The sequence below is a fragment of the Chelon labrosus genome (assembly GCF_963514085.1).
Source record: "Chelon labrosus genome assembly, chromosome: 3".
NCBI classification, from domain to species: Eukaryota; Metazoa; Chordata; class Actinopteri; order Mugiliformes; family Mugilidae; genus Chelon; species Chelon labrosus.
Genome location: NC_140339.1, coordinates 8967936 through 8979283, shown reverse-complemented (window position 1 = coordinate 8979283; position 11348 = coordinate 8967936). Strand labels below are relative to the sequence as shown.

Sequence of the window (11348 nt, the reverse complement as noted above, 5' to 3'; positions counted from 1 at the left end):
TGTTTCTGTCACATTACCTGTTTTAATGGTGAAAACTGCTTTAAATTTATTTTATTTGCAGCTTAAAAATGAAAAAGAAGTCAAGACAAATTATATCACTGATACTGCTCCTTCAGTGTGCGTCTCTAGGTAATTACCTCGTGTTAAATAGGCAGATACACTCATAATTATGTTAATGGTGCTTACTAAATTTGGTCACCTTCCATTTGAAGCGTTGACTTGTCGCACAATAGCAAGTTAATGATTCAAATGTAGACAATTCATGGGTTTATCATTGACAGCATGTATAAAGTGGGAGTGCCTCGGTTTCCAGGCAACAGCTGCATTATCATGAAACCCCTGAACCGAGGGCTGTCAGCTTTGTTTGTCTTACAGAGGAGACAACGTTTTACAGCATTCACCTGGCCTGAATTTACCTCAAGAATCATAATGTGTTGCACGAGGGCCTCTGAGCCGCTGGTGTCTGAAACCGTTTAGACAATATCAAAGAGCGTATCTCTAAAAAACTACTTTATCATTTACAAGTCAAATGAGAACTTTTCAAGCATTAAAGTTGTCACTCATCACACACAGGGGACTTCCAGGTTTCATTTTTAATGCACTGTGTGGGATACGTACATTATTTGCTGGTCACATGCTCTGTGGTGTTGTTGTGTCTGTGTCATAGTCACGTAGACAAATTCCCACAGTGCACACACACACATATTGTATCCTTCCTACTATCTCATTGTTTCCTTAAATAACCTTCCAGCTACACACAGGTTGATGAGTGAAATTAAGTTATGACTGTTGTTACCTCCTGTCGACAAACCCTGTCGACTACGCGAATGCTTGCACCCACCAGGCATAATGCAAGTTGGTGCTTGTCCACCGTGTTTACATTTTCCGAAATGTGATGGAGGAGGTATTTTGGCAGCATGTGTTAGTTAGAGAGAAAATGTATATCTTGACAGGCGTCAAAGAGGAAGGAAATGTTTTAAAATGTAAAACACTCTTGCTGTCACGTACAGAATAACACAACATGTAAGTGAAACCAAAAACAAAAAGGGCTTCCTGATAAAACAGCAACTCAAACAGATCAGGAAACAAAACACATGCCTCGCCTTCCCTCTTTCCCTTCACGCCCTTTGCTCTGTGTTTAATAAGTCATGAGAAATCTATTCGGTCTCTTGCCACCGCCACCGCCGCCAGCAGCCCAGCCGACAGTGTGTGCCAGACAGTGCCATCGGCAGAATTTGTGGGAGATATGTTTTTGCTCTCTTTTGAGATGAGATGGTCGTTAACAGGATTGTCTCTCGTTACGAAACACAATGGAGGCCTTGAATGCCCACACAATCATAAACTAAGTAGATAAGTGTTTATACTCATTGTTTTTGTGACAATAATTACTTTACAGCTGCACATGCTGAAAACACTTCACCTTTTCCTGGTCTGCATATGACATTCAAACCAACACTGAGCATGTCTTTTACTTTAAACAAGGAGATTAAAGTATGAACAACAACAACAACAAAAAAAGTGGTTTCGTATGGTTTCGATTTTGATCCTGTAAACAACATTTGGCAAAACAGGTTCTTCTTAAAAGGCCGTTTGGATGCTGCTCAGGAATTTCAGGACTTTTCTGCCCTTTCAGTCTTTCATGGATGTAATTTGTTCAGATAAGCAAACGTGCAAACACATCCAGTAGATGAATGACATGATAACTTGGCAGAATCGTGTGATAAGATCAAAAGCTCTGTAAAAGCCGTTCTGCCAAATAATTACCAAGATCTAACCCACTCCTTAAAAGCATTACAGCTTTTCCATTGTGATCGTACTTGTGATAGTAGAGGAAGAGTAGCTGATGTTTTCTGCATCAGCTAATGGGGATCCAAATAAAATCAAAATCAAAATAAATAGTAGTAAAGTACAGTTGGATTTAGTAACATTTATACTGGATTAATTCCAGTTGTGCCTGTTTGACTGGCGTTATGTTGGCTTACTAGCATTTTAGTTTTCAATGGAGAGGCGTTGTTACCATGATTGGTCACACGTTCTCTTGGCAAGTCAGACAGTTTGTAGTAAGGTAGTCCAGGATGATGCAATAGGTATGCATAAATACAACTTGAAAGAATAGACTGACATTAATCCTTTTTATTTTCATCAAATTCCAGTAGAAGGTGAAAATCAAGAAAGCATTTCTTATTTTCTTAAAGGGGAACTACTGTTTTTTTACAACCTGGACCTTATTTCTGTCATAAAATATGGTCGTTTACTCACCCATACAACTTTTGTGTAATTCGTATTCCTTCAGGAGATAATTAGATCTGCGTATATCCATATAGTGGGAGTGACTGGGGCACCGAAAAGCAGCCTCTAAATAACGCATTATCTGCCGCGAAACTCGTTCATTTCACCAGTATTTTGTTATCGTACGCTAATGCTATTCCCCGTTGAGTCCAGGGTCTGTAGATTGACCTACAGACCCCAGGCAGATAATGCGTTATTTAGAGGGTGCGTTTCGGTGCCCCAGTCACTGCCACCACATGGATATATGTACATTTAAATATCTCCCGAAGGAATACGAATTACACAAAAGTTATATGGGTGAGTAAAAGACCGTATTTTATACAAGAAATAAGGTCCAGGTTGTAAAAAACAGTAGTTCCCCTTTAATATGTTCCCAATTTTCTAAATTTGTCCCACGTTCACCTGCTCTAAAGCTATATTTACTTCTATTTCTGTTTCTTGTAGATTTGTACATATGCAAAGCTTGTAATTTTTATTTCTATTTTAATTTTTGTTTTTCAGTAGTGTTGTTATGTGCAACTGAGCAACTGTGAACAAGCAATTTCCCTTGTAGGTCAATAAAGTCTATCTAAGTCTGAGACTAAGTCTAAGTTTAGCACAAGGTTAGCTTAGCTTATCATGACACCTGGAAATGGGGGACAAAAGCCTGTCTCTTTTTTTCATTCATTCATCATCTAAAACCACTTATCCTCTAGAGCAGGGGTGTCAAACAAAAGATGGCCCAATCGGCCCTGGGGGATGAATTTGTAAAGTGCGAAAATTACATAGAAGACAATAACTGCAATTTTTTCAATCAAATTTGGGTATAACACAACACTAAGACCCAGAATTAAAGGATAGTTCATTAAATGTTAAGATTGTCATAATAATCAGGAGTTGTCTTTATTTAGAGGTTATTGCTTTTATGTTACTAGTCCGGCCCATTTGAGATCAAACTGGGCTGCATGTGGCGCCTGAACTTGAATGAGTTTGACACTCCTTCTTGGGGTTGGCTGGAGCCGTGAGAAGCAGTGTACACCCTGGACAGGTTGCCAGTCTGTCACAGGAATAACGCAGAAACAAACAACCACTCACATGCGCACCTACAGCCAATTTAGAATCACCAATTCACCTAATGAACATGCCTTAGGACTAAAAGGCCTCAGCCTGCTAGCGGGATGAAACCCAGAACCTTCTTGCTGTCAGGCGTCGGTGCTGCCTTCAAATGGTGTCGTGTTCACCATGTTCACAAATAAAGGCCATATGAACAGTACCTTCTTGTGGTATTCATAACCTGAGTTCCGAGTTCACAAGTGTTTTCTTCATAATGCTGAGGGAGGGTTATTTATTTGGCTGCAGTCTCAAACTTTACCACCAGATGTCTCTAAATCCCACACAGTGGTCCTTTAAGTTGCCCGGTTGCTGCCCACACCTTGCCACTCTTACACTAGCATTTTCCAAACAAATCTAACATGAAGACATACAGTAGGTGGTAGGGTGGGTTTTCCCCTAACAGAAAGATTGGTAGTTTGATTCCTGCCCCCGACCCCATGTACTAAAATATCCTTGGACAAGACGACGAACCTGAATTCAGGAACTTATCTCAGCTGTCATTGGGCGAGAGGCGGGGTACACCCTGGACAGGTCGCCAGACTATTGCAGGGCTAACACAGAGAGACAGACAACCATTCACACTCATTCATTCATTCATTCATTCATCTTCTATACCCGTTTTGTCCTGTTAAGGGTCACGGGGGTCTGCTGGAGCCTATCCCAGCTGTCATCGGGTGAGAGGCAGGGGTACATCCTGGACAGGTCGCCAGTCCATCGCAGGGCTAACACAGAGACAGACAACCATTCACACTCACACGCACACCTACGGCCAATTTAGAATCACCAATTAACCTAACCGGCATGTCTTTGGACGGTGGGAGGAAGCTGGAGCACCCGGAGAGAACCCACGCAGAGAACCCACACAGACATAGGGAGAACATGCAAACTCCACACGGAAAGGCCCTAGTTGGCCGATGGATTTGAACCCAGAACCTTCTTGTTGTGAGGCAATGTTCAAATAATAATGATAGATAGATAGGTTTTGCTGACTCATTGTGACAAACCCAAATTTAATATTACTTGTAACCCATTTTCCTAGTTTCCAAGTCAGTGTGTGTGTGCTGTGTAAAACGCTGGGGAGGATCCGTGACACAGATTCATTACACTGTATCACATACTTTATTATTTTCATGGGAGTTGTTAACAAAAAGAAATTACAGAATATCTTTGGCATTATTCTTTTGTTACCATTTTATCTTATCTGAAAGCAGCAGCACCAGATGATGTTACACAGCAGACTAAAATCCAGAAATAAGATGTTTCTTAAAACCTAAGAATAAAGACACACCAACGACAAAAAATAACATATAACCACACTTTATTGATACTGTACAGTACATTACTTAGTGAGTTTACATTTCGTGTCTTTCATATTCAGACACTGAACATTCACATCTACAGTAAGAACGCCTGGGTTGCTATGACTACCAGCCTCCGTGACAAATGGACCACCGCAACTAATTCAATAAAAATGTACCTCTCCAGCTGTAATCAGAGAAACCCAGAGTAATGCTTATTCACTTTATTTCACTTCATGGCAGTAATATCATAGTTATGTATAGTTACCATACATTTTCTATTGTATTGAGGTGAGTGAATGTCCTTGAGATGGGCCACTACAGAGCAGGGTGAAACCCCACCAGTTGAGCAGAAGCATTTCCGCACACTGAGTGTCAAAGCGTCCTAGTTTGTGCAGAAACGATTCTGTTAGACTGATGGGGGGGGGGGGGGGCCGGCAGGTAGTCAGACTGTGGATCTTTCTAGAAGATGCCCGCCGTTGTTCTTTTTACTTGGTGAGACGCTTCACTATCTCCAGCTCCTCCACAGGTTTCCACTGCTGGTTGATGGTGATGAGCTGCAGCGAAATGCCAGAAATAAAAAGTGAGGCATCATTTGACCCATTTGAAAGTGTTACACAGACTTAAAAGCGATAGGAGGCATGATCGGCTTCACAGCGCCTGTAAGATTAGGTGTCAGCAACATAAACATGATTTCTCTGATGTCACTGTAGCCGGCTGGCACGAGTGATAACGTCTTTTCCTCAGTGACTCAGCAGACATCAGCAGCAGGCTGGAAGACTCTGTTTGTGTTTAAGAGCCAATAAGAATCAGAAGCCTGATGGGCTGTGGCACAGATGGTAGAGCAGGTTGTTCAGTAAACGCATGGATGGCAATCCATTCATCTCTCCTCCCCTACACGTGCCCGAGTGTCCTTGGGCAAGGCACTGAATCCCATCCTTGCCTTTCTGCTATTAGTGTGTGTGAATGAAAGGTAAAAATTGTAAAGGAAACTTTATAGGATGTTAAAACTTACCTTTTGGGGTTTTGATGGGTCCACTCTTTCCCATGGTTCAGGGTTACGGGTCTTATTCAAACTACAAACAGTAAATTAAAATTTTATTATTATTATTAATCATTTTTCGATCTACAGAGTCCGACTCTGTCATAAAAAAAAGAAAAATTATAACATCATAACACTCACATTACATCAGGTTTAGTAAGCAGAAAGTAGATGCATGCAGAAGTAGCTCCTGTTGCTGCAAAAGAGATGAACCCTACGAGAGGGATCAGCTGGAACACATACGTTAATCTTTTTTTATTTTTTTTAAATATAATATTAAAATGTATTTATTTCCCTACATTTGCCATAATCTCCATCTCTACAAAGTAAATAAATGTAGACAACATACCTCCTTCTTCTTTCTCAATATCTGGAAAAATCCACGCATTTTTCAAAAAGTCCAAATACCTAAAGAGAAGTGAATTTCCACTCAGTGAGGAATATTCTGGAGCTGAGCATCCGTTTGCAGAATTAAAAAGAGGATGAGCTGTATCGGCAGCTGTGTGTGACGGCGCTCACCTGCTGCTGAGAAGTCCTTGAAGTCTCTGAAGTGCGGTGTCACGGAAACTAGACTGATGTAGGCTGGATGGGTTGTAGTACGAGGTGAGAGGCACGTAGACAGAGAGCTTCCTGCAATGTAATGCAGCCACTGCTCGACAACAGATCCATTTGGTGATGATCTATACATTTTCTAGGTGTGCGGCGCCCTCCTGTGGCCGTCTTCCAACACTGACTGGTAAATGGTTTCAAATGCACCCCATAAAAGTGTCCCTTTTAGTGCTTGTTTGTGATGAAAAATGACAGGAAGTACGGGTGAACTTTGAATAATTTTATTTCCAAATTTATAAGAGTATTAATAATACAATTTATACCTACAAAATACATAATTATATGGTGTTTATCAACTGGAAGGTTTTTGATACGTGTGGATCTGCTGGGCTGTGAGAGAAGGGCTCATTTTGCTGAGGGACCGCAGGAAATATGTATGTTTGATGGTCAAAGCCTCCATGTTCTCGTCAAGAAGAGCCAAAAGAGCAGCCTGGGAAACAAACGCATATTTCAGGTACTCCAATGTGTTTCTCTACAACAACTACAACTATTTTGTATTTTATGGCCAGGACGTGTTCTTTTACCTCTTTGCAGAGATTTTCCAGGTCAGCTCCAGAGTATAGTTCTGTCTTTGCTGCCAGCTCCTCCAGAGCAACATCTGCAGCCACAGGCATCGACTTCGTACACACCTTCAGGATGGCAAGTCGTGCCTAGAAAAAATGAACACACAATGAATTTAGCGAATTAAAGATGCACTGATACAATAGGCATGGTGGTTGTGGTCTTTTAAGATCACTTAAAATACTTTATTAGATTATTCAATACTATAACTTTGTATATTTTAAACCCATTAAATAAATAATGTACCTGTTGGTCGGGTGGTGGGACATAAATGATGTGGTCCAGCCTGCCAGGTCTGAGGAGGGCGCTATCTAAACAGTCAGGTCTGTTTGTGGCGGCTACCACCATCACATCTTTGTTGCACACCTCCTGGAAGTCCAGCTGTCAAAGACAAAAGTGGATTTTTTTTGTTTTATTTTCCCTGTTTTATCTGTCTGAGGGTGTTTTATGTTTTTATGTTTTATATTCCTCTGCGTCTTGCCATTATATGTACTGTGTATCCTTGTATCCATGTCCAACTTATGTTATGTCCTTTCTTATCCTAATTTGTACAGTGTCCTTGGGTACCTTGAAAGGCGCTTTTTCTAAATAAAATGTATTATTATTATTATTATTATTATTATTTAAGCACAAACCCTTGACTAGGTCACCTCATTGTGATCGGATCTAGTGTTTCTATAACATCTGACCTGCTCCTGTGTGGCAGTCTCCTCGACCCCTTCTGTCTGCAGGATCTTCTCCGTCCCTCTCCTCTCCAGCGTCTTCAGACCAACCCCATCCATCTCATTCAGGAGCACAGACAGCAGACGTGTCTGTACACTGTTCGGTGTCTGACTGCTTGTCCGAGAGCCAATCACGGTGTCAATCTCGTCGAGGAACAGGATGCAGGGAGCGCAGGCCCTGGCCTGACGAAACAGCTAACACAGACAGATGCAAGTGTGAGGAGGACACAAACTTCAATGTTTGCATATTACAGAAAACTAAGTACCTGCCCTAAAGCCTTCTCTGAGTCTCCGACATAAGGAGAGTAGAGGTCAGCACCACTGACAGAGAGGAAGGTACAGTGGGAGGAGGCGGCTGCAGCTTTAACGAGCGTCGTCTTTGCACATCCCGGAGGTCCGTAGAGAAGCACGCCACGTGGTCGACACAGACCCAGACGAACAAATGCCTCGGGGTATCTCATTGGCCATTCAATACTCTGATGTGGAGACACAAGAGAGGACAGACAGAGAGGACGTCAATCAATTCCAATGACAGACACTGTTATTGATTTGTAGGACACAAAAGGTTGTCCAGCAATCGTTTAACTACCTGTATTAGTTTGAGCTTGACCTCCTCTAGGCCTCCTATCTGCTCCCAAGACACTGGAGAGAGATCTGTCCTGCCCAGGCTGCTCCTCAGGCAGGAGGGTCCCACCGATTTCAGGGCCTCCTGGAAGTGCTTCATACCCAACGTCTGCTCTCCTGAACCCTGCAGACAACAATGTCAATGAAACACAAGAAAGAGTGAATGAATCTATGTGGATGGCTTTAGATTTTACACAGGGAGTACCTGTATGGCTTTCTATGGAGACCTTGCTACATATATTTAAAACAAATAACACTGCATCTTGGGCAGAACCTAATTTTACTGTTTTTTAAAATCAAGTAAAGCAAAAAGTTCTCTCAAGGTACACTGTGTGAAGTGCTGTTGAACCTGGATCTATTCAGTACATGACACTACATGTATATTTAAGCCGATGTTTTCCTGAAACTATTCAAATGTCAGTGTGTTTTGTTTCTGTGTGATATCTTCCTGGATTTACCTTTGAGTTCTCCCGTATAGCGTGCATGGCAGCCTCCCTGCACAGGGCACTGAGGTCTGCTCCCACATAGCCTGTAGTTTTTTGAGCAAGCTCTGCCATACTCACACTGGGGCACACAGGCATCCTCTCACACAGCACAGACAAGATAGCCATTCTCTGCTGTAAGGTTGGAGGTCCAATAATAACCTGGAGGAAAGACAAATAACTCAAAGGTTTATTTACATGTACAAATTAATTAATTCTTCTGGCTACTTACAAAGTTCATCCAAGACTAAAGATGCAGGATGAAATGGGGCTGTGTACCTCTCTGTCAAATCTCCCAGGCCTGCGCAGTGCTGGGTCTAAACTGTCCGGCCGGTTGGTGGCTCCAGCGATGAGGAAGCGATCCGACTGGTTCATCCCATCCATTAACGTGAGAAGCTGTGCGACCAGGCGGTTCTCCGGCGCGGACGAGCCGGTTCTCCTCGGACACAGAGAGTCCAGCTCGTCTAAGAACAGCACACAGGGACCCTCTTCTGCCGCAGATCGAGCCCGATCAAACACAGCCCGCAGCTTCTCCTCGCTCTCCCCTGGCCGCGATCCCACCACCTGAATTATTATTCACAATTACTGTTCATAAAAACGGATATATTAATGGAAAAAAAATAAATATCAAAATGCAACAAATCTGCTTTCAGGTTCAAGTAATTTATTGTAAGCAACTGCTATAAATCGGGCGACAACAGAAATAAACGAATCACATAAAACAGAAGTTAAATCTTCTGCTATACATGCAGATATTCTCCCTGATCTGTGGTTCCATTAGACAAATAAGATGCAAAAATGTTCAGCATTCTTCGTTATTTTTTGTTTTACCTCTGGCCCTCTGACCACCACCAGGGTGGCTCCCACCTCTCCCACCACTTTGCGGACCAGCTGGGTCTTGCCCACCCCTGGAGGCCCCACCAGGAGCACACCTCTGGGACAGGACACTCCAAGTGAGCCCAGTGTGCTTGGATAGAGGAGCGGCAGCTGAAGCATCTCTCTTAGCGATGCACTCACCTAAAATAAAATATGAAACAAATTTATGAGTCACATAGTAATTTTCCGCAGACAAATAAATAAATTACAGTGACTTTATGCTGACCTCCTCCAGGCCTCCCAGCGGCACTGAGTGCTGGTCCTGCAGCTGATTCCTGTAATGCCGGACTGTTTGGATGTCAGCCATCTCCACACCAGTTTTTGAGGAGATAAATCCAGCGGTGGTGGAATCTGAATTGATGCTCTCAATAACAACGTATCTGATGTCTGTATCAAAATCCTCCAGGTTTATCACATACCCCGTATGGACATACACACCTTTCAGCATGTCTTTCACAAGCTCATGAACAAGGCGAGAAGGTGTATGCTTCTTAAAATCAACACTCTCGACAACCACGCTGATCTTGACACATTTCAGTTTGAGGCAGGGTACAGGTGTGAGCTGACCGGGGTCCAGCTCCAGGTGTGTGGGGGGCTGAGAGATCAGACTAGGAGAGAAACACTTTAGGTCCATCTGCAGGAAGCCCTCTGCCAGGTCAGGCCGGGGCCAGGCGGTGCACAGGCAGCTGCCCCCTGGGACAGACACCAGGAGAGGGGAGCCCAGACGCAGACCCAGAGAAGACATCATGCCCGGACCCAGTCTGCATCGCTGAGAGCCCCGGTCCGATGGATCCACTGACAGCAGCCTCAAAGACTTCATCGTTCACCAGCAGCCACCAGACACACTGACAGTAAAATACAGACATGGAGGCAGATAACCACAGTTTTACATTATCAGAGATTTTTGGTTTGACAGAAAAAAACAGACATAATGAGTGAACCTTTAACTCCATCACCTTTGCGCTGTAAACTTTAGCTAGGCTACATGCTACTAGCTAGCTATTTGCTTCAAGAACTCCGTAATATTGCACTAAACATTAAATACTTTTAAACAGAAAAAGAGGGACAGTTACCCACCAAATAACGGATGACACCGGCGAGTTACAGCTGAAACTGCATCTTTATTAACGGCGCTGACAGCAACTGAGTCCGTAATGTTTACAAAAATCCATGTGGCCTCAAAACCGGTTGGCCAATCAAAACATTTCCCTGCGCGAGCACAGACGAACTTCCGCTTTACGACATCCGCCATATTTCATATTTAACTTCAAGGAAGAAATACATCTATCTAAAATAAATTACGTTTAAATGTGTATTTGTGTTATCAGGAAGGACAAAATTCTGAATATGATATGATATGATTTTATTTTCATAATATCTAATATAGAAAATATGATGCACAGTTTTGTGACCAGGCATAAATTGTACAAGCCCATTTTGATTTATATAATATAATATAATATAATATAATATAAAATAATATAATATAATATAATATAATATAATATAATAATGTGTATATAATAATGGTTTTATCTCGCTCACAGCGAAGTAAATAGTCATGGTCGTCCAACGATTTAAGTTTTACGCCTTTCTCTTGTACGTTGGCGTCACCTCGTGTGCAGTAAAGAAATTGCACTAAATCTAAAAATGGAAAAATAAAATAAATAAATAAAATAAACAAACACAATTAGCAGATAATTCTGTTTTAATATTCCATGCTCTACTTTAAAATGTTTCATAGCGGCCCAAA

At 42.2% G+C, this 11348-nt stretch overlaps 2 protein-coding genes across 2 annotated transcripts; both read right to left on the bottom strand.

The window, feature by feature from the left end:
- Positions 1-4682: 4682 nt before the first annotated feature.
- cUnh15orf48 (chromosome Un C15orf48 homolog) lies at positions 4683-6357 on the bottom strand. Its single transcript, XM_084574835.1, has 5 exons — positions 6241-6357; positions 6071-6129; positions 5863-5951; positions 5695-5755; positions 4683-5236 (listed from the first exon to the last, which is right to left on the bottom strand). The coding sequence occupies exons 2-5, from the start codon at positions 6107-6109 to the stop codon at positions 5168-5170; spliced, it is 258 nt and encodes an 85-aa protein (XP_084430961.1). The 5' UTR covers positions 6110-6129; positions 6241-6357; the 3' UTR covers positions 4683-5167.
- A 192-nt stretch (positions 6358-6549) lies between these two features.
- Positions 6550-10780, bottom strand: afg2b (AFG2 AAA ATPase homolog B). Its single transcript, XM_084541734.1, has 11 exons — positions 10673-10780; positions 9822-10440; positions 9551-9736; positions 8999-9283; positions 8696-8881; positions 8203-8361; positions 7880-8089; positions 7581-7808; positions 7138-7272; positions 6855-6980; positions 6550-6760 (listed from the first exon to the last, which is right to left on the bottom strand). Exons 2-11 carry the CDS (start codon positions 10413-10415, stop codon positions 6623-6625), a joined length of 2247 nt encoding a protein of 748 aa, XP_084397860.1. The 5' UTR covers positions 10416-10440; positions 10673-10780; the 3' UTR covers positions 6550-6622.
- Between the last annotated feature and the right edge of the window lie 568 nt (positions 10781-11348).

Bases quoted from the DNA above. Each gene is read 5' to 3' on its own strand.
- cUnh15orf48 (XM_084574835.1), bottom strand. From the start codon at position 6,109: ATGCGTGGATTTTTCCAGATATTGAGAAAGAAGAAGGAG. The intron at 5,952-6,070 runs GTATGTTGTCTA...TATGTGTTCCAG, and splicing joins TATTGAGAAAGAAGAAGGAG to CTGATCCCTCTCGTAGGGTT. The intron at 5,756-5,862 runs GTGAGTGTTATG...TACTGTTTGTAG, and splicing joins CTTACTAAACCTGATGTAAT to TTTGAATAAGACCCGTAACC.
- afg2b (XM_084541734.1), bottom strand. From the start codon at position 10,415: ATGAAGTCTTTGAGGCTGCTGTCAGTGGATCCATCGGACCGGGGCTCT. The intron at 7,273-7,580 runs GTCAGATGTTAT...TGTCTTTGACAG, and splicing joins AGACTGCCACACAGGAGCAG to CTGGACTTCCAGGAGGTGTG. The intron at 6,981-7,137 runs GTACATTATTTA...CATTTTTTCTAG, and splicing joins TCCCACCACCCGACCAACAG to GCACGACTTGCCATCCTGAA.